This window comes from Entelurus aequoreus, linkage group LG15 (genome assembly GCF_033978785.1).
Source record: "Entelurus aequoreus isolate RoL-2023_Sb linkage group LG15, RoL_Eaeq_v1.1, whole genome shotgun sequence".
Lineage (NCBI taxonomy): Eukaryota > Metazoa > Chordata > Actinopteri > Syngnathiformes > Syngnathidae > Entelurus > Entelurus aequoreus.
The window spans coordinates 31557650-31579059 of NC_084745.1; the positions used below are offsets into that span (position 1 = coordinate 31557650).

Consider the following 21410-nt stretch of genomic DNA (forward strand, 5'->3'; position numbering starts at 1 on the left):
CGGTTTTTGATTATATGTTTTACTAACAAAATGCCTTTTGCAGGATCAAGTAATATTAAAGTGTAGAACATATGTAATTGCATGCCGCACATTTTATGTCCAAATTGAAAGAACAGATACATTCAGCCAGAAAGTGCTTTATTATTTCTAGCCTTTCACAGGCCACATTAAATGATATGGCCGGCTAATCACAGAAACTCCAGAAATTACAGGTAAGGTTGCATTTTTACCTCATCCTTCACTTTAAGCATGAGTTAAGAATGTAAGAAGAATGCACTACCAACCTGATAAAATCTGTAAATCTGAAAGAGATGATACAGGATTATCTGCTCACAGATACTATCAGGTGGTTGTTTGAGCACACCACAGCTAGTTCTGGATAGTCCCACTCAATACTTCAGTCACATGCAGGATTCTCACAGGAATGGCGAAAATACAACCTTATCTACTGTAGCTGATATCTGAATATGGTGCAACACTAAATTGGCCCTAGTGTGTGAATGTGAGTGTGAATGGTTTTCTGTCTGTGTTGGCCCTGCGATGAGGTGGCGACTTGTCCAGGGTGTACCCTGCCTTCCGCCTGAGTGCAGCTGGGTTAGGCTCCAGCCCCACCACGACCCCAAAAAGGACACGCAGTGAAAAATGGATGGATGGATGGATGGATGAATAATGTATAGTGCACACTATCCATAAACCAATAACTCCCTCTCTGAAAATGTGGCAGGCCACATTTAAAGGATGTGTTTTTTATTGAGGGCCATATTGCAATTACGGCTGCCCTCAGAGGGCCGTTTGTAACAGTAAATATAAATATATATAAACATTTAATAGCCTTGTTACACAATTTGCACATGCAACAATTTTGGATTATGTTTTACAGATCAATGGATAAAGTGCTTTTAAATCGTAGTCTTGTTGCAGTACATGATCAAATAATATTTAAGTGTCAAACATATGCAATTGCATGCAGCACATTTTTATACCAGAAATTGCTTAAATATTTCCAGCCTTTCGCAGGCCACATTAATAATGCTTTAAATAATGTGGCGGGCTACATTAAATTACATGATGGGCCATATCTGTAACTCTTAACTAATAAGTTAACAATAACACAAAGATTAGTCTTCAAATATATGTATAACATTTTAAATTCAATCCAACCCCCAAGCAGTCAGATCCACACACACATTATATTTTCTAAATGCTGACCTTGAGACGTTGTCAGGAGAACATGCAGAGATGCTGGTCTCAATGGAGTCAGTGCTGTCCATGCTCATAGTGTCAAACGCCTGGTTGTCACGGTAGCCAAAGGCATCGAGGTAGACGTTGGTCTGAGATGACGCCCGGGAGCTGGGCTGACCTGAACACCCACAGGAAAAAAGATTATCAGCTTCAGCACCACAACGTCTATACGATGCAGCACAGTACCTGTCTGCGTCACTCCCTCCTGGACAACACTTTGTTGCCCAGATGGCTTCAGTTTTGCATCAATAAGTCCCGCCACTGTGGCTAATTTTCCAGTGCAGTCCTCCCACCAAAAAAAATACTACTTTAGGAACATGAGCTAAAGGATGTGTGCATGCCCAGAAGCAGAGGGAGAAATAACGAAATTTACAAGCTCTGCCTCTGGGTACAGGAAGAAGACAGAAATACACAAACTGATAGCATCTGCTACTTGCAGCAGACACACCCATCTGATGAGCCAGATCAAGAGGCCAAATGGGACTGAGGGACCATGCAAATGCCATAACCATTCCAGAAAACATTCTAAAAATGTCTGAACACCTATTTAAATGTAGTCACCGATAATGGTTGATGCGAATTAATGTGCGTGTACCTTTTTTCAGATGTCGGCATTCTGTTTCCTTGTTGGATAAGGAAAGCATTCTGGGAAGAATGCTGCCACAGCTTGTGCTCTGTATCAATGGTGGGTGGGGCTGTGAACAAACAAATGTATTTCCACACAATGTAATAACATATTTTGTGCATTAGGTAAGTAAATAAGTACATGTTATTTATGTAGCGCAACGCGTTTCACATGGTTAAAATACAAACAGTAGAATCAAATATCAGCATGTAGCATGAGGAAACAACAGAAACATAGCTAATAAAATTACAAATACATAAAATAATAATGGAATATTACAGAAATATTACTGGAAAACATGCAAAACCAAATGTGTTTTAACCGCCTTTTAAAAACGTGGGGAAAAAGGAGCAGCTCTCAGCTTATATGGGAGTGAGGGAATGCCAGAAATGGGATAAGGAACAAGTGATGAGATTTCGGGGGTGCTCCAGATAATTTTTTTTCTATGTTACCTTACGTTTAAATTACAAGGCTGAACTTCTATGTGTGTTGTGTTAGCGGCCCTGCTTCCAGCCAGAGAGACAAATACAAGTGGATGACTGACAAGAGGGTCACTCTGCTTATTTCCTTCCGCGACAGAGCTATTGCAACAAAGCTCAAAAAGTTATAGGCGGTGAGGAAATGTCAGAAAGTGATTACATTTTGAGGGTGAGCCCGATCACCATCTGGATTCAGGATTTAAAAAAAATATTATTTACTATTGGAATAAAGCGCCTGCCGCAGGTCTATGCTCTCAGAGTGCTTTTGTAGTTTATATATGCAAGACATTTATGAGGGTGTACCTTTGTTGGGAAACTGCGTCCAAGCGTTGCACATGAAAACTGGGGCGTCATGGCGGGAGTTGTTTTCTTTCTGGGTAACGTGTCGCTAAAATGGGAAGTACCATCTCTGTCGGATCGCTTCCTCTCCTCCAGCAGCCGAAAATGCTGATCAAAAACAAACAAGCACACATTAATGAGAAAGAGGTTTGTATACTTTAAACCTCACGTTGAGGTTATCAGCATTGTTTTAATTGAAGTTGCAGAGTTCAATTTCATGGTTTAAAAAGTCTCCTTGGGTGCCATCTAAAGTCATAGTTATACATTTTAGTACCATTTGTTTTACTGATTCCCAAACTGTGGAACAAGTATCGCTGGTGCTACATACGTACCTTGTAGTGGTACTCAGGAACACCATAGATTTTCATTAAAATTACAATATATCAGCAACACGTAAATATGAAATACTGGGATTTACTAATACACATTTAATAATACGTTGATAATGTGTGTAGATATTTCTGAAAAATGAAACTGAAAAGCAGAACAAAATTGATGTGTTTTCATATTCTGACACCGGAACCAGATGTAGCGATTTTAAAGACAGGACCTGTAAGAAAATCTGTACTATGATGCACGATCAAATCCCTTTTTGCCTTCACTTTTGTATTATATTTGCTTATAGATATCTGTATATGCAGACGTCAGACCTCTTTGTGTAGGCCCCGCTTTTACTTTGAAACAAAGACTTCCGGTGTCAAACTACGACAACCATCCGTGTTGGTCTGTTTTTCCGTTTTTGTTTTCTGGGGATCTTCATTTTTCTTTTCAAAACCAAAAAAAGAATAACGCTTTGCTTTTCAATTTCCTTTTTTGGATTTTAAAACGTAATTTAAAAAAACTGTCGTTTTTTTCATTTTTATTTATGAAAATAAAATTAAAATACCAAAACATACACCGACCTTCCAGGAAGCATGAAAGAGAGGAAAATTGTTTACTATCTCCACCATGCCTCTATGATTTGATTTCAAATTTTTGGGACTTATGCAAATCCCGAATACACAAAAACAGGTACAAATAGGTAAGAAAAGTTGGTTTTGCATAATAGGTCCCTTTTAAGTAAATGGTACCAGTAAAAGTGTGATGGTAAATGCAACTTATTGTGACATAGGACACGGTCTGGGAGCTCACTTCGATATAAGCAATATTATAATAAAACAGCATTTAACACATTTTGGTCTACGCACACGCTATAAAGTTACCTGCCTGTGTCGGCGGTGGCGTTTTTTGACAGGTAGTGGAGGTGGGGGAGAGTCGGGTTGGGGGGAAGGCTCTCGATATGTCACCATGATCTCTGGCCAGTGCACAGAGATGGTTTTGGAGGAGGCGCGTGGATTGAGATGGGAGGAGGAGGAAGATGAGGAGGAAGATAGACAGTCGCAGGCAGGGGAGGAAGAGTGACAGAGCTTTTGGAAAAGTGGAAAAGAACATCGTCAAGAGGATAGGAAACTAAGGGAAAAGGCGCTACCATTGCACACACCTCATCCTCTGCGCCGTTGTCAGGGGAGGGGTTTATTAGGGACTCAGGGTTGGGTTTAGGGTCCAGCCCAAACTGTGAGTATAGCTCATTGAGTTCACCGACTGTGACGTAGCCCTTGTATCACGTGGAGACATAACGTGAGTCACATAGAGATGGATTTAATAGAAACAAATAGTACCTCGCCATTCTTGAGGAAAAGAGAGGAAAGGAGGGAGAACGGGAGGTCACGCAAGAGGACTGGAGGAGGAGAAGCAGCAGCGGCGTCATGGTAACCGCTGCTAAAAAACTGATCCTAGCACAGGAGGAACATCTAGCAGAAAGTGGAGGAAAATATGTGGTGTGTGTCAGGTGTCAATCAAACCTACCTCTCTTAATGTGTAACTTTGGCCACCAGTGAGATCTGCATATTTCCGGTCAAGCGGCGCAAGGTTTTCTTTCTCCTGGGGAAAACGATTACAAATAAGTACAACATTTGGACAAAGTATGTTTGAATAAAAAGAGATCTTTGTACCCTCTGCAGCATGGCTTCCAGGGTGCTCCTCTCCATCAGGAAGCTTTCTTTCTCCCGCTCAGCCTGCTGGGTAATCTGTGCTGCCTGCTTCTTAAGGGTCAACAGTCGCTCCTGGTGTAAAAACGAAACAAATTGTAGGGACGCTGTAGCCTATGAATGAATGAAACATGGAGACCAAAACTGAAAATATAAACAGAACCTTGCGAGTGACGGTACTCCGCTGGTAGTCGGCGATCTCCCGGAGAAGCTGTTGCGTTTGCGTCTCCTTCTCCTCGTCCTGCCTGCTCTCTCTCTCTAGCTGCTGGAACTCCAGGTCCTCAAAGCGCTTTGTCTCCATCTCGAGTGCCTCAAAGTCCTGGACACACATCAAAATAGATACATAACATAACACACAACGGACACAACATTAAGTACACCCGCGTTTACAATGACAATTTTTTTTGCTACTGTAGTTTGCAGTGGTGTAAAACTGCATATTTTCCACCTATCTTGTCACTAAATAGGGTAATGCTGATATATTTTGTATTGATATCTTTTTTTTTTCTTTACTTATTTTTTATTGAAGTTTTTAAAGGGAAGATATTAAAAAAAGATACATTTGTTGAAATAGCGCAAAACATAAAATAAATAAATAAATACGATGGCATTTTGTTTAAAAAACAAACAAACTATACAATAATAATAATAATGATGATTAAACTAATAATAAACAAAATATTCTTATGGGAGCATTTTTTGCATCAGGCAGCATTATAATATTGAAAAGAAAAAAAGAGTCTAAAGGCGACTAAAGGATGTTATTTAATGTCTAGACTAGGGTTCTCATATTGTTGAAAATCGTACTTACACGGTCTTAAACTGTTTGCTCATGCTTGAGCTATGAAAATATTTGATTTATAATAAATTATTCCTACTTTAGGGCAATTCATTTATCAAGGTGACGTTTGGAATCAATTAACGGGGGATGATTATACAATAAAAAATAAAACTGATAACTGATAAAATGAAAAAAATGCTCCAGTAAGTTGAAATGATCCATACTGAGTTGTAAGTGGGTTAGGGTAAGCAAATCAAGTGCTCCTATTTTCCTGGGTGCCCTGCTACAAGCCTTTGGACACCCCGGGTGTAAGGCATGTAGCAGAAGATGACATGCAGCATGTTACAATGTATTTCAAAACAACCAGGTGTTTCTGTGTTCAGAAAAAAAAGCATTTACAGACCAAAAAATACATTTTAATTAGGGATGGGCGCTAGAAATCGATTGTTGATTCGTTTGGAAGCAAATCAGTCGGAAATAATTGCAGTACTTGGCTACAACCAGCTGATGTGCTGTTGGCATAGCTAGTTTGTCAACATGACGTCAGCTGTGAACTGAGCGTCAAGGAAACAGGAGGTCAGAAAAAAACTGACTCTTATTTTCAATGGCCCAATTAGTTTTTTAAGGAAAATGTAGTCAATGCCCATCCTTAATATGAATCCAAAAAACAAAAGAAAGTAGACACCAGACCAACATGTAGACCCCAATGTTTCCAGATGATGCAGCATGCTACATTAGCATTACCCCTCACCCTGGCATGTAAGCGCCGTCTCTGCGTGTGTGCGGCGCGAGCTGTGATTGTTTAGTGCGTGTACTGACCCTGGCAAGCTGCTCCTGCAGGGGCTCCTTGGTGGCCTCGGGGCAGCTGTCCAGCTGGGAGCGCTGCTCACACACAATCTGAGCCAACCTCTCTACTCTGCCCTTTTCTGCCTGTAGCAACTCACACGCCTGGCGCGCACACACACACACACACACACACACACACACACACACACACACACACACACACACACACACACACACACACACACACACACACACACACACACACACACACACACACACACACACACACACACACACACACACACACACACACACACACACACACACACACGTGCATCACCACACATGCACACACAAGCCCACACACAGGACATAAAGCGGATGACAGCGTTAGTGGGATTGAAGGAGACACCGTTAGTTACCTATAGGTGATCAGGTCAGCATTATTAGCATATAAGGAGGGGGGACAGGCAGTAGGATTGACATCTATTTAAGAATGGGAAGTAGGATTTATGACATTTGGTGGTTGCTTGAAAAGAGTGATGGAGAAAGCTGATGGGAGAATGTGAAAGAGGGCGAGGCTATGAATTGGGTTAACACACACACGTTATTGATTTTAACATACACAAGCATCCAAAATCTATACAGGCACTCAGCTTCACCTACTCTGAAACTTTTAATGAACGCTCTCTTTTTTTCCATCAAACTATGACCACAGGCGATTACTGCATGTATAACAACGACAATTAAATCCATTTCATGCTGGTACACACACAGAGCGTACATGTAGATGTGTGAGATAGGACGGTGACCGCTATATTATCCTGGGCAGTATGAGCAGATATATATTTGGATCAGAGACAGCATGAGAAGGATTAGCGCCTACTCCGAGTCACATAACCTCAAAATGCATGTGTGCCTTTGACGAGCATATATATTTACACTCATATCACAGTTAAGCAAATAGCAGACACTGTTTATTTGCCATGTTGCAACGCAATACTCTCCCACAAACACACACACTCTCACACACTTGCTACCTGGTATGATCAAGCATCCGAGCTAACATGAGGAAAAAAACCTCTAGTTCTAACTCAGCAATGTTGACCATTCGAATAACCTTCCAGCACACTGATGTAGCAGAGCGAAAAAATAAAAAAGGAAATACCTTTTCTTTTTCCTGCTGAGATTTGGCCTCCATGCCTGCTATTTTGCTGTGAAGAGATTCCAGGGTGTCTTTTTCCTGCTGGAGGGCTGCTAACTCAGACTCCTGCTCTGCCTCCACCAGAGCTCGCTCGACCTCCACCTTTTTTTCGGTTCAGACATGGCTGTGTAAGAACTCTGCATCATTGTAAAAAAACGTGTTGTCTTATATCCTCCGGAGAGTTAGTATCTTTAGCAGTGGACATTTTCCTGTGGTTTATTTATTTTGTTAGTGTTACACATTTAGGAAACAAAATTGCCTTGTTATGCAGGTCTACAAATGTCCACTGTATAGGACGTTGACTCTCAGGTAGGTATTAGGAGTCCAGCAATTTATACATGCTTTGATGACTTTTCCCAAGCATGTCAAAGCATTTCTTCCTGTCACTACCAAACAGGGAACCGCAAACAATCACACCTTGGTTTTGCACATTCAAGTCAAGCAACTGGTGTTCCAATTCTCCTGTAATGACTAAATGCCAACAAGTGTACAGCCCTCGAAACCAAGTGTGGCCGGGCTGATTGTTATGAGAAGAACGCTAAGCAGAAAGCACATAATAAAGTCATAAGCATTATTGATTTTTATAGTAATTAATGACTGGCACTCCACGTAAATAATGCCATGTTTTCAATTTTGTTTTTATTATAAAATCCCTTGTAAATAGCACTACAATTTACTACACTTACTTTCAAAATGTTCATTAGCCATGGTTAGAATGTTGTTTTTCATAAAAAAAAATTGTGATGTTCGCATTTGATCTGTTACTATTAATATTATTAGTATTATTATCTACAAATGGACTTTACAACAGTTTACTACATTTCATGATTGGACAGCTAATCTACTTTAAAAAAAAATCACATTAGCCATATTTAAAATGTTTTTTTTCATTTGAAATTGTTCCTCATGACGACCAACTAACGCAACAAATATACATATTGTAGCTTCTGAATATGGTGGCGTTCGCTTTTATTGTTTAATATTGGTCTAATAACTGTGATGTAATGTAGTACATTGTAAGATAACTGCCCAAATCCTATAGCTTGAGGTGATGAAAAAGCGGAAAACGAGTAGCGGATCATTTCTTAGGGCTATGTTTTTTTGACCATTTTCATTTTGCCCCTCAGTTTTAGGAGGTAAGATGACGGGGTAAGACGAAGGGGTACTACTTTTAAGATAATGGTGAACAATATACAAACAACTAATGATTAGTAATTTCACTGGTGTTGAAAAATCACAATTGCCTGAATGTTGTGGTTTTTTCTAAAAGCAAGTCTCAGGAAAAGAGAGGTTGTCTTATATTGAGATCAGTAACTCAAGACCTGTTCATACCTCTCGGGAAGATTCCTCCATCTGGTTGTCCAGTTCTTTAATCTTTTTCTCCAGCTCCTCCATGTTGTTCAGGACCTGGATCCTCTCCTCCTCCACGCGCCTCATTTCCTCTTCGGAGGGCCTGGCATCCTGTGCGAGGCGGCGAACTGCGTCGTCGTGTGCCTGTCGGTGCAATCGGCAACACAAATCAAGAACAGAGCCGCTGATAAGCTTTGCCTACAATGAAAATCAGAACGACAATCCAGAAATCTCAAAAAGATCTCAAGTTTTAGGCTGTACTAATTTGAAAGACTTGGCATTTATTCAGTTCCAACTCACGGCCTTATTTGGTAACACTTTTGGAAAATGACCAGCAATCAAAGCAAATGAGCTGTTAGCATTTCCTGTTTGCGATGCACGAACGAACGCATGGACCACCAGCTATTTGACATCAAAAAGAACACGAGAGGAGGAATGTTTTTGTTATCAGTAAATGGTATTATGGAGCAACAAACAAATGTTGGCATGGCACACACAACACCAACTGTAAACACTTACCACTCTGTAACCTAATAAATGAGCTGTAAATAGAAATAAACTGTGATACTTTATTGAGAGTTCCTGTTATAAGAGATATAAACACATCTCTACTTGATTATTCGCTAAAGAAGCTGACTAAAATCAAAGGTGTCCCCTTACTGCCACATGAGGCTGGATGCATATTACTAGTTGGGTGTTTGAGCCCTCTACAAAGAGGCTGAGGTTAGAGGATCATCTCTTTTTGACACATCTATGCTGCTTTGAATGTACACCTGTCTGCAGTTCAGCCCCAATGCATGTCTTACTAACAAACCTTTTTTCCTGCTCCAATCAGAGGTCAGAAGAGTAGCCAACAATATTTCTATTTGAAAATGGTGAAATGGAGTCAAAAGTCACTCGTGCTAACGTTGGATTAGTGGAACCCAGTCATGTGACAGTGCCCGCTGGAAAAACTTCTTCTCAAATGGTGGCACGGTGCGATGCCGGGGGGGTGCGTGTGTGACCCCTGGGAACATGTTTTATCAGTATCATGCTTCAAACCATGCTTCGAAAAACTCTGCACTACAAAATATGCTCATTGTAGCCATTAATCCTGAATTCCTCATTTTGATTAAAAAAAAGCACAAATTGTTTAATTAATTTCTGTTTTCGAGGTTAAAGTGTTTTATATATTGTGCTGCTGAGTTAATGTTTCTGTTCAATTTGAATGTATTATGATTTTGGAGCTTATTTAATTACGGTACATTTTTCAGTATGAAATGGTTCAAGTCGGTCAAAAAATGTTTATAGTTTAAATAAAGATTGAATATTTCTGGAATTTCAGGCAAATTGATGCATTTTAAATATTTGTTAAATGTTAAACAATGTTTGTTGTAAGTTGATTATAATTATTTAATTTCTGTTTTCTTTAATGTTAATAAGGATGCAATGCTATGCAGAGGTTTACTTATAACAATTTTATAGACAAATTATACGATTCATGGTCATGCCGGAGTGATGGCCTTGTGGTTAGAGTGTCCGCCCTGAGATCGGTAGGTCGTGAGTTCAAATCCCGGCTGAGTCATACCAAAAACTATAAAAATGGGACCCATTACCTCCCTGCTTGACACTCAGCATCAAGGGTTGGAATTGGGGGTTAAATCACCAAAAATTATTCCAGGGTGTGGCCACCGCTGCTGCTCACTGACCCCCTCACCTCCCAGGGGGTGAGGGTGATGGGTCAAATGCAGAGGATAATCTCACCACACCTAGTGTGCGTGTGACAATCATTGGTTCTTTAACTTTGACTTTATATAGATAAATGTAGCAATCTTAATGAGACTCATTGTAACGGAGTAAAAATAGCGTTTCTTCTTCACAAATTACGCAAGTAAAAGTATTTTGCATTAAAACTACTCTTACAATTACAATGTACCCAAAAAGTTACTTAAAGGGGAACTGCCTATCATTCACAACCCAAATGTAAGACAAGAACAAGTTTTTCTTCTTTTTATGCATTCTAAGTCGTAAAATACAGCAAGTACGAGGTGGCTAACAATGCAGCTAATGTGTGTACATTATTCTGCCTATAAAGTCCTCTAAATAAACATCTAAAAACCGCCAACAGTACTCCATTTACATGTGACCTTAAATATTAACCAAGCATTAGCGAACGCCGACAAACTATTTTTCGTAGCTCCGTGATCACAGAGAGCTAACTAGCTCATGCTGCGATCTTGACATATTGAGCCAGTGAGCTGCTGCATCACCTCTGAGCTGGTGAAAGTTAATTCTAGATGATAAATCATGCCTCTCACCTGGATAGTACAAGGATGTTGTCACAAACCGAGAAGTTTGAAATTTAACTTTTACCCGGAAATAACGAGAAAGACACGAAAAGACACTAATTTGAGGCACTTTTTTTTTTAACCCTTTTTGTGGATAATGATTAATTCCGCATCTAAACGAGACAATATGAACACCCTATCAGTTGGCATCCTAGTGAGAGTAGACAGTGTACATTGAGTGATCGTTTTATTATGTTCAAAGTTTTGTATTTCTTATTTAGAGCACTTAGCAATACTGCTGCATGACAGTTACAGTATTTTTTGGACTATAAGGCGCACTTAAAATCCTTTCATTTTCTCAAAAATCTACAGTGCGCCTTATAACCCGGTGCGCCTAATGTACGGACTAATTCTGGTTGTGCTTACCGACCTCAAAGCTATTTTATTTGGTACATGGTGTAATGATAAGTGTGACCAGTAGATGGCGATCACACATAAGAGATAAATGTGGACTGCAAGATGACACCAGTAAACAACACCAAAACTTTAAATGTTCCATTGAGAATATAGAACATTACACGCGGCTCTGGAAAATCGGTCAAAATGCTTTAGTAAGACTTTGGTAAGCTATGAAGCCGCACCGCTTGATGGAGTGTTGGTGCATTATGGATATCGTAGTCAGACGTACTGTGCTTCAACATACGAGTATTATTGTGGTGTGTGTCTAAGGACCCCAAAATGGCACCCATTGGCAGACGTTATCTGCTGTTTTATTTTGCAATAGTATGCAAAACCAACTTTTCTTACCTTCTGGTACCTGCTGATGTGTATTTGGGATCTGTGTAAGTCCTGAAAATTTGCATGGATCCGCAATTGTAGTCCGTGCAGACACCGTAGTCTATAACCTTTTTCTTTTTCTCGGTCTTCTTGTTATGGGGAATTCATCCTCTGCTGTTGCCATTTCTAATAAAAAGTAGCGTAAAGTTCTAACTTATATCTGTCAGTAGACTCCCTTTGGAAGCACTAAAAGCTACCGGTGTAGTTGTTTTTAGTTATTGGAACTTTAGTTATTAGAGAGTTCCGGTCGGACGGTTTTTCACGGGACACATTTCCGTCGTTGTTGCACTAGTGAGCCACGGATGAAGAGATGCTGCTCCGTTATTGATTTAAGTAAAGTCTGAATGCCATTAAAACAGTTAGCTCCATCTTTTGACACTTCTTCCACTCCTGTCCTTGCACGCTGCAACAGTACAACAAAGATGATGGGGAGATAACGCTGTCGAAGTGGAGTCACGTAAATAAGACCGCCCACAGTCAGAAAGCGACTTAAAGATGGTCTGTAAGACATAATCTATGCAACATTTTGACCAAAGAACCACCATTAAATGGTATGTAAACCACAAGGAAGTATTGTAAATTTAGAAAAAAATCATATGACCCTTATAATGCGCCTTATAATCCAGTGCGTTTTTGTATGAAAATAGGCCTGAATAGACCCGCTCATCTGCAGTGCACCTTATAATCCGTTGTGCCCTATGGTTAAAAAAAGACGGTAGTGTTTGTTGTTGAAGGGAAAAGTGAACATTGTGATGCGACTCTGAAATTAATACGCCACCGTATGCTTAAAATGTGCAAAATACGTAATTATTACATGTAATTATGAATGAGCCTGTTACTACATTACATATATACTTACAGTGTGCACACAAAACGATGATTACGGTTTTTTAGACCGCTTTATAGGCGGATAGAGGGACTCCCATTGGCTGTATTGTTTGCTGTCTTTTGCTATTTTTGCTGTTTATTAACAAGTTAAAATGCATAAAAAAATGAAAAACACATGAAGTGTATTTATTTAGCGTTTTTTTCTCTAGTGACTTAAAGTGCTTTAAATAGTGAAACCCATTATCTACATCTTTAAATTACATTTAACCAGTGTGGGTGGCACTGGGAGCAGGTGGGTAAAGTGTCTTGCCCAAGGACACAACAGCTGTGACAAGAAAGGTGGAAGTGGGAATCGAACCTTGAACCCTCAAGTTGCTGGCACGCCTGATCTACCAAACGAGCCACGCGCCCCCAGAATGTGTTCTTGTCTTACATAAAGATTGTGAATAAGACAAAATTCCCCCAAAAAATGCAGTTCCCCTTTAAGTAAAATGAACGCAGTAACTTTACATAATGTTACTAAACAATCTACAACATATTCGATTTTTACCTCGTTTAACCTCTGTTGTGATGGTGATGAGGCGTAGCTCCGTAGACTCAAAGCGGGCGATTCTGCCCTGCTGTCCCTGGTACCACTGCTGCGCCTTTGTCGTACCAATAGATCCCGGTCATAGAAGCCGTTCTCTGTTACGTGTCCGTTCCCAGCGGAGCCATTAACTAAGGAAGAGTCCGAGAAGACAGAAGGCATGTCGTCGTCGTCATCATCATTGAGCTGGAGCTTCTGAAGCTCCTGGTTGATCTTTTGGAGGTCTGCCACGGCAGAGGCCGGATTTGTAACCGAGCCGCCTCCATCCTGGTCCAGCTCTGAGCACAAGGACAGGATGGTCTCGAGACGCTGTCGTTCCTAAAAGGAAAACATCACAGTTTCATTCATAATTAAAATAACCTAAGTGCTGTTTGTAAAGGTACCAGGGGCATCGTTCTCATATACTGAACATGTAAACAAATCCAGCAGATGTCTATATTCAGCATTTGTAACACAATCAACTATACCAGAAGCATTCTATTTAAAGTACATCACAAGTCACACTACCTGTGGAAGCATTGCAGAAAGTTACCAAGTTCTTGTTAAGTCAACAAAAACACTCTTGTCTTCCTTCAGGTCTTCTTTGCATTCTTCAAAGAGCATATTTCTCCCACACTGACATTTCTCTAAACGCCTGGCTAGCAGATTACAGGGTGTGAGCGACCAGTTCGGGTTCAGTGAAAGCAAGGAAGGGAGTGAGCGAGGGAGGGAGAAAGAGAGAGAGGGAGAACATTTAAAGCACCAGGCCGATCAAGTAATATTAGAAAGGGAAAGACGGAGAAAAGGAATGTGGGTCAGAGGTGTTAGGATTTTGTGTCTGAGCAAGTTAATGTGGAGGTGGACAGCTGTAAACTATGACCCTAAACGCAGGAATTGCCGCCAGGAAAAGAATGCATTCTCTAAACAAACAAAAAAAGAATCTTGTTTCATCTATGTTTACATCACCGTTTGTCATGTCGAATGTGAACCTGTGTCACTTTCTCACCTTGTTCTGTTGCTGTTAAAAAGGGAGAATCATAAAAGGGTTTTGCTTGAACAAGTGCATGGGGAGAAAAAAGACAAGACAATCAAACGTGGAAATGTGAGATGGTGTAAAAATGTACCACATAAAAAGCCACAGTCTTTTTTAAACATCTCTGCATGGATCTGGTCAAGCTTCACTTTGTGACCACTAGAGGGAGTAGCTGCTCTTCATTTGGCAGTAGTGAGCCTCCCTTGATTCTGGGGTAGGCTCCTTCTGGGACACATTTTGTGGTGTCTTACCTTAAGTACAAACAATATATATTTATTTTGCCTCTGCTGCACCTTGTCTAATGTCTTCTGTACACTGTTCCTGTTATGTCACATGTAGGCGCTAACTTATGACACGCACACACACACAGTCGTTATGTTTGTGGTCAACTAACAATAGCGATTTGTTAACGTTTAGCTACCACTCAATGTATTGTATATCATCTTTGTCGTAACAACACACGTGCTATGGGAGTGCGACAGCTGTGAGTGACAACCATGACAGCCAATCATCCTATTCGGTCGACCCTTACAACAATTTCTATCTAATCTAATTATATAATGCTAATAGTTGTGAAAAATATAGAAATGTTTTGTTCAATCTGTTTTTTTTAAATTAATGGTGTTCCTACAGTTTTTGGTTGGAAAAAATAACTACAAGTCTACACGTCTGAAACTACATACAATAATATTTTGCAATACTATAATCAAATAAAAATAGGAGTAAAATTATCCATTTTAAAATCAATTATCCAATGCTGAGCCATTTCTTTTATGGCGGCAGTGTATAAGTTTGGTTTATGCATACTTTCACTTGGTATTGCAAACCCTGTGAAAGAGAGATAATTATGTATGTAATTTTGCATCTAGTCGTCATTATACGTTGAGCATCTGTGTGTTTATCCACCTGCTGCCCTTTGGACTCTGCCCTTTAATTTCCCTCGTTTCTCTGGGCCACATCTGACTGACTTGCTCTGTGGCCCAAACCGCACTCTGGTGGGTGGACCTCCACGTGATTGATGTAAACATGCATCGCACACACACACACACACACACACACACACACACACACACACACACACACACACACACACACACACACACACACACACACACACACACACACACACACACACACACACACACACACACACACACACACACACACACACACACACACACACACACACACACAAGCACACATGGGGTTAAGAATAGTCCTGTTTTGTGCGTTATATGGTAGAGGTTAGCTTCAACCGACATGTGTGTGCGTGTGCCTGGGAGAGTAAAGCATGCCTGACAAGACAAGGATTCAGATGGTATTTCAACTCACCAGTCTCTCCACCTCCTGCTCGCGGAGGCGCTCCTCTTTTTGACGATGGTGGTAGTCAGTCAGCTCCTCCTTGCCGCTCAGTGAGCTGATACTACCCCGCCTTTCCCGAAATCCGCCAGGTGGAGCCACTCCTCCTTTTCCGAATGAAGCCATCTTTTCGGTGCGTCCAAAGCCTAGGACGCTGGTCGGTTCCGGGTCCGTCCCAGTTTTTTCCCATTCCCCCGAAGACAGCTCCATTTCAAGGGGGCTTGTGGAGCTGACGGAACTCACTGAGCTTGTGGAAGTCAGGCTGAGCTTCTTAGCCATGCGGGGGGATGAGGACCCCCCGGCCTTGGATGGGATGGTAACGTCTGGCGGGGATGCAGTGGAGGAGGTGGACTTGGTGCAAGAGGACATCTTAAGAGAGGACAGGGAGATGGACACCATGCCTTCTCCTTTAGCTGTGGTGCGGATTTGATTCCTATTTGAGGACAGCATGTTTGAGTTACTGGAGTTGTGGTTCAGGTCAAGACTGGTGTTAAAGCTGTTGTTGTTGTTGTAGTGGTCTTTGTTAATTTTGTACGCATCGGAACGATGCGGCTGCAGAGTCGATAAAGCCAGGACGCCGTTGTTGTTGTCCCGGGGGGACGGTGAGGGGCAGAGGCGAGGCAGTGAGCGGCTGTGCCCGCCCCCGGTCAACCCATTTAGAGAACCGGACGAGTATTTCCTCGTTCGACTGCTCGTTGATGCCTCTTGATTGCCGTAGCTCCGGCGTCCAAGCCGGGGACTCGAAGGCATGCTGACAGCGCCCCCCGCGGATGGAGAGCGGGATGAAGAAGGAGGAGGAGGAAGAGTGAGGAGGAGGCTATCACCAGCGCTTACTGAGGTGGACGAGCCCCTGCTACTCCATGTTGACAACAGTGGAGAAGAGCCAGTGTTATGGTGACGGCGGCTATCGCCACTACCCAAGCTGTCCTGGTTTCGAGAAGTGCGTGGGACCAGAGAAGAAGGGTCAGAACGCCGGGACGGGGAGGAAGGGGGAGCCGATTTTAATAGGACTGGGGGACGGTCTGCACTGTGGAAACGTCTTGCTTGTTCCTGATAGGCTGATGAGGAGGAGGAAGTGATATGTGTGGGGGGCGGGGACTAAAAAGAAGAGAGAGACTGTTACAATTTATTGCGGAAACATTGCTGAGTTGCTGGATATAAGATGGAAACCCAAGCACTCTAAAGTGTGGCAACGTTTTAATAAAAATAAGCAAGCACAGCAAGTGACATGTAAACTTTGCAAAGCCAAACTCATGTTTCATGCCTTCATCACCACCGAGGTAACCTTAAGCCATAATTTATTGCTCATTTTTATTTTTCCATAGTTTTTTTAAATTATGTTTTACTTTTGTTACTGTATGTAAAATCTTCACTGCAACCACATAATTTCTTCATTGTGGGATTAATTAAGTCTATCCTAATTAAGTCTCTGGACACAGGATACAATTTTGTTTCCTACTGACTTAATTTTACACAAACATTTGTATATGATTAAAAGGGAATGCGGACACTATCAATACTGCAATATATTAAGATATATATTCATGTTTACACTTCTATTCCTTGTGGTGAATAATAGCAGCTAAATAGGTATGCTAATGTTTGGACTATGATGAGTAATGTTCATGTATGCACCTTTATGTAAATAGGGGCATGCAGTCTAGTAATCCCAATTGACAGTATGGAATACAAACTGTTTTGATACAGTAAGTGTACTTCAGTGTGCAATATTAGTGGTATTATTTTTTATTAGTTTCTACTACTTACTTTTTTGTATGTAACTCTGCACTGCAACCCTGACATTTCCCCATTGTGAGATAAATTAAAGTCTATCCTGTCTTTTACATTTATTTTGCACTAAATGTCATCTTTACTGTGGTAATATACCTTTGTTACACTTTACTATAATAATGATAATACTACAATTTACTATAATGGCTTTTGAAAATGGGTTAAAATCAAGTCGTGGACTCAAACATGTGCATAAGATCTTTTAAAAAATAATCGTTTGTAGACTAATAAAAAAATACTCGCTAACTAGTCGACTGTTAAAATAATCGTTAGTTGCAGCCCTATTGTTAAGGTAAAAGAAGAAAAACACATTCAACTGTAGTATTAGTAGTAGTAGTAGCCTAGACGATTTCATGCCGAGGCAAGAGTACAATAATATACCCCTTGGCAGAGATTAAAAAATATAATTCACCTGTGTCACTCTGAAGTAAGACGGGTTGACATTCCCGTTGGCTCTCAGGCTGTTTTCCAGAGCAGCTTTCTTGCGCTGCAGGGTGTCCATCAAATCCCGCAGCTCGGAGGCTGAGCGCATGCCTCGCGTGCTGCTGGTGCCGCCCACCACAGCATGGTTATAATCGCTGCTGAACTTCAGGTAATCTAAACATGACACATCACAAATACATTATTGTTGCAAAAATCTAGACTTATAGGCTGCGTCCAAATTGATAATTACTGCTTGCACTTTCTCATTCAAATGCATGACTAATGGGAACTTTGTGAAACAAAGTATGGCACACACAAAAAAAAAATAGGATAAAACAAGAATAAATTAATGAAGGCTCGAAATATATTTGAGACATACTTCTTGTGTTGTGTTTTTATGCATTTCAGAAGAAAGCAGAAAAAACAAACACTGTATGGCAGCAGACATCTGTATGGTCTACCGGTACTTATGAATTCCAATGCACAAATAAGCACAATTAAGAGTGAAGTTGCTTTACTTATTAGGGAATGTTCCGAAATATCACTGGGATCTGAGTGCTGCACTCATGTGCACACCTGTAGCTTCTTAGACGAGACAAACCCTACCTCGCACTCCTGAATACACAAACACAGCATGCAAGTATGCACCCCACGGACAAAAACCAGCCAAGAAAAACAGTTGATGTTAAGTTCAGTTCCTTAGAACAGGATTTGGGAAATGAAAAGAGACCACAAATATTTTTGGAATAGCCCCACCCCGCCTGTTTTCATTTTTACCCGTTTCAGTGTTAAGGTGGGGTATAGTTCTTAACCTCTAATGAGTTATTTTTTGCCTGACTTAGTCAAATATACATTGCTGAGATTAGCAGTTTTTATTTTTACTTTTATTCTATATTCATTATTTCGAGCTGATGGCCCAACCTACAGGAAGAAAACCTGCACATGCTGTATTTAACTATGGCTTAATATGGAAAAGGCGCCATCACAATGGACCACCCAGTGTTTAACAACCACGCATAAAAAAACAAGCATCCTGGTCCAATATTACATTTTGCTAGACAATGTGTTGTCTTACAAATTAATGTAGATAAAGAATATTACTGTACTGCATTATTTTGAGACCAAATCAAGAACTAATGTAATAATAATATATTATAATACTGTAATTCTAACTTTAATCTCTTTTAGCAAAAATTGCACTTCGATAGATATTAAATACATATTGGAAAAACTGGGTCTGTTGGTCAAAGACCCTGGGGATAGGTTGATTGACAACACTAAATTGACCCTAGTGTGTGAATGTGAGTGTGAATGTTGTCTGTCTATCTGTGTTGGCCCTGCGATAAGGTGGCGACTTGTCCAGGGTGTACCCTGCCTTCCGCCCGAATGCAGCTGAGATAGGCTCCAGCACCCCCCGCGACCCCAAAAGGGACAAGCGGTAGAAAATGGATGGATGGATGGATGGATGGATGGGTCTGTTGGTTTGTTTTGTTGTTGTTTTTTGTTGCTATCCCATTGATGGGCTCATCTTTCTCAATTCTTTGAAGCCAAAATATTCCCCTTTGCGATTATTTTTTTCTCTCCTTTTTTTGTCACCTTGTGGTGCTTCTTCTCACTAGCGAGTCGCAACTAGCGAGGTTCCCTGTTCGTGCATCCTGTGTGTGAAAGCTAGCGGTCACGGCTCTGCCCACCGAGACAAAGGTTGATGCGGTAACATACACTACCGTTCAAAAGTTTGGGGTCACCTAAACAATTTTGTGGAATAGCCTTCATTTCTAAGAACAAGAAAAGACTGTCGAGTTTCAGATGAAAGTTCTCTTTTTCTGGCCATTTTGAGCGTTTAATTGACCCCACAAATGTGATGCTCCAGAAACTCAATCTGCTCAAAGGAAGGTCAGTTTTGTAGCTTCTGTAACGAGCTAAACTGTTTTCAGATGTGTGAACATGATTGCACAAGGGTTTTCTAATCATCAATTAACCTTCTGAGCCAATGAGCAAACACATTGTACCATTAGAACACTGGAGTGATAGTTGCTGGAAATGGGCCTCTATACACCTATGTAGATATTACACCAAAAACCAGACATTTGCAGCTAAAATAGTCATTTACCACATTAGCAATGTATAGAGTGTATTTCTTTAAAGTTAAGACTAGTTAAACGTTATCTTCATTGAAAAGTACAGTGCTTTTACTTCAAAAATAAGGACATTTCAATGTGACCCCAAACTTTTGAACGGTAGTGTATGTGATCGGCCATTGCCGATTAATGCTGATCACAAACACAGATTCTCTCTGGTTGACAAGCATTGTCATCACTGGAGGACAAGGCTAAACATGTTACAGACCCAGAGAAAGCCATGGGTAGGCATGCTAATAGCTAAGCTCACCTAGCTTTAAACTAGAGCTGGGCGATATGGCTGAAAACTATATCACAATATAACGTTTTTTATATTAATGGATATTGATAATTGACACTTTATGACTTATTTAAGCCTGCAAATAAATACAGTAATATCCAACTTACCAAGGGTGCTATTTATCAGTGGACAGGGTGTCTGGTAGCCAATGAGGATGAGCTCGGCCAAGGTAATAAAATAATTAAAGTAGATTTGAAGGTAGTTTGAGACACTAGATGGCAGTAGTGTATAAGCCATTAAACACTACCGAGTAGTTTTGGAAGCTGCTCATTGGAAGTGTCAGGATGTTGACTCGCTGTCTGCGTTAAAACCAACAAAGCTAAACACAAGTTTGTGTTATTGAGTTCATATCAAAATATTACAGTTTCTCTTCTCATTCCATGTCGATAATTCACAGCGAGACAGAAAGACTGCGCAACCACACTGTTGATACTGTTAAGTGATTGGCTGTTAGCGTGTCGCACCCATTGTTCAGTGACACTTTTTGTTTCCTGTTTGCTGGGTTCCCAAAGCACGAGTGACGTCATGAAACAAATCTTGCTTCATAATTCCTGGTTTATTCCAACCAAAAAATATAAATATATATTAAATATTTTGTCGAACACATTTTATATTGATATCGACTATGTGATTTCCGCAATATACATCGATATTTGATATATAATGTTTTTTCATGTTGTTTTGCAAGACCCGTGTCACGTGACTTCAAACTTGACACCCCATTGGCTGGTTCTAAGACGGGATCGATTGCTTTAGCCTTATTTTACCGGTAGTGAGTCCTGCTTTTTAAAGCAGCTAATTTTTCGACACTGAATTTTTCAGCACTGAATTTTTATACACTTACCGTATTTTTCGGACTCTAAGTCAGTTTTTTTCATAGTTTGGCCGGGGGTGCGACTTATACTCAGGAGCAACTTATGTGTGAAATTATTAACACCCTTCCATCCATCCATCCATTTTCTACCGCTTATTCCCTTCGGGGTCGCGGGGGGCGCTGGAGCCTATCTCAGCTACAATCGGGCGGAAGGCGGGGTACACCCTGGACAAATCGCCACC

General features: G+C 40.7%; 1 protein-coding gene across 5 annotated transcripts in view; it reads right to left on the reverse strand.

The window, feature by feature from the left end:
* Positions 1-21410, reverse strand: part of phldb2b (pleckstrin homology-like domain, family B, member 2b) — a 100065-nt gene that overhangs the window by 11891 nt on the left and 66764 nt on the right. For 4 of the 5 annotated variants that reach the window (XM_062021218.1, XM_062021217.1, XM_062021222.1 and 1 more), the window contains 12 exons: positions 17926-18110; positions 15696-16820; positions 13316-13669; positions 8816-8977; positions 7448-7585; positions 6313-6441; positions 4876-5031; positions 4677-4787; positions 4531-4605; positions 2650-2793; positions 1838-1937; positions 1210-1360 (listed from right to left, as the gene is read on the reverse strand). In XM_062021218.1, coding sequence (XP_061877202.1) covers positions 1210-1360; positions 1838-1937; positions 2650-2793; positions 4531-4605; positions 4677-4787; positions 4876-5031; positions 6313-6441; positions 7448-7585; positions 8816-8977; positions 13316-13669; positions 15696-16820; positions 17926-18110 — 2830 coding nt within the window. The remainder of the gene's footprint in view (positions 1-1209; positions 1361-1837; positions 1938-2649; positions 2794-4530; positions 4606-4676; positions 4788-4875; positions 5032-6312; positions 6442-7447; positions 7586-8815; positions 8978-13315; positions 13670-15695; positions 16821-17925; positions 18111-21410) is intronic. The other variant, XM_062021219.1, reaches the window with a different exon arrangement.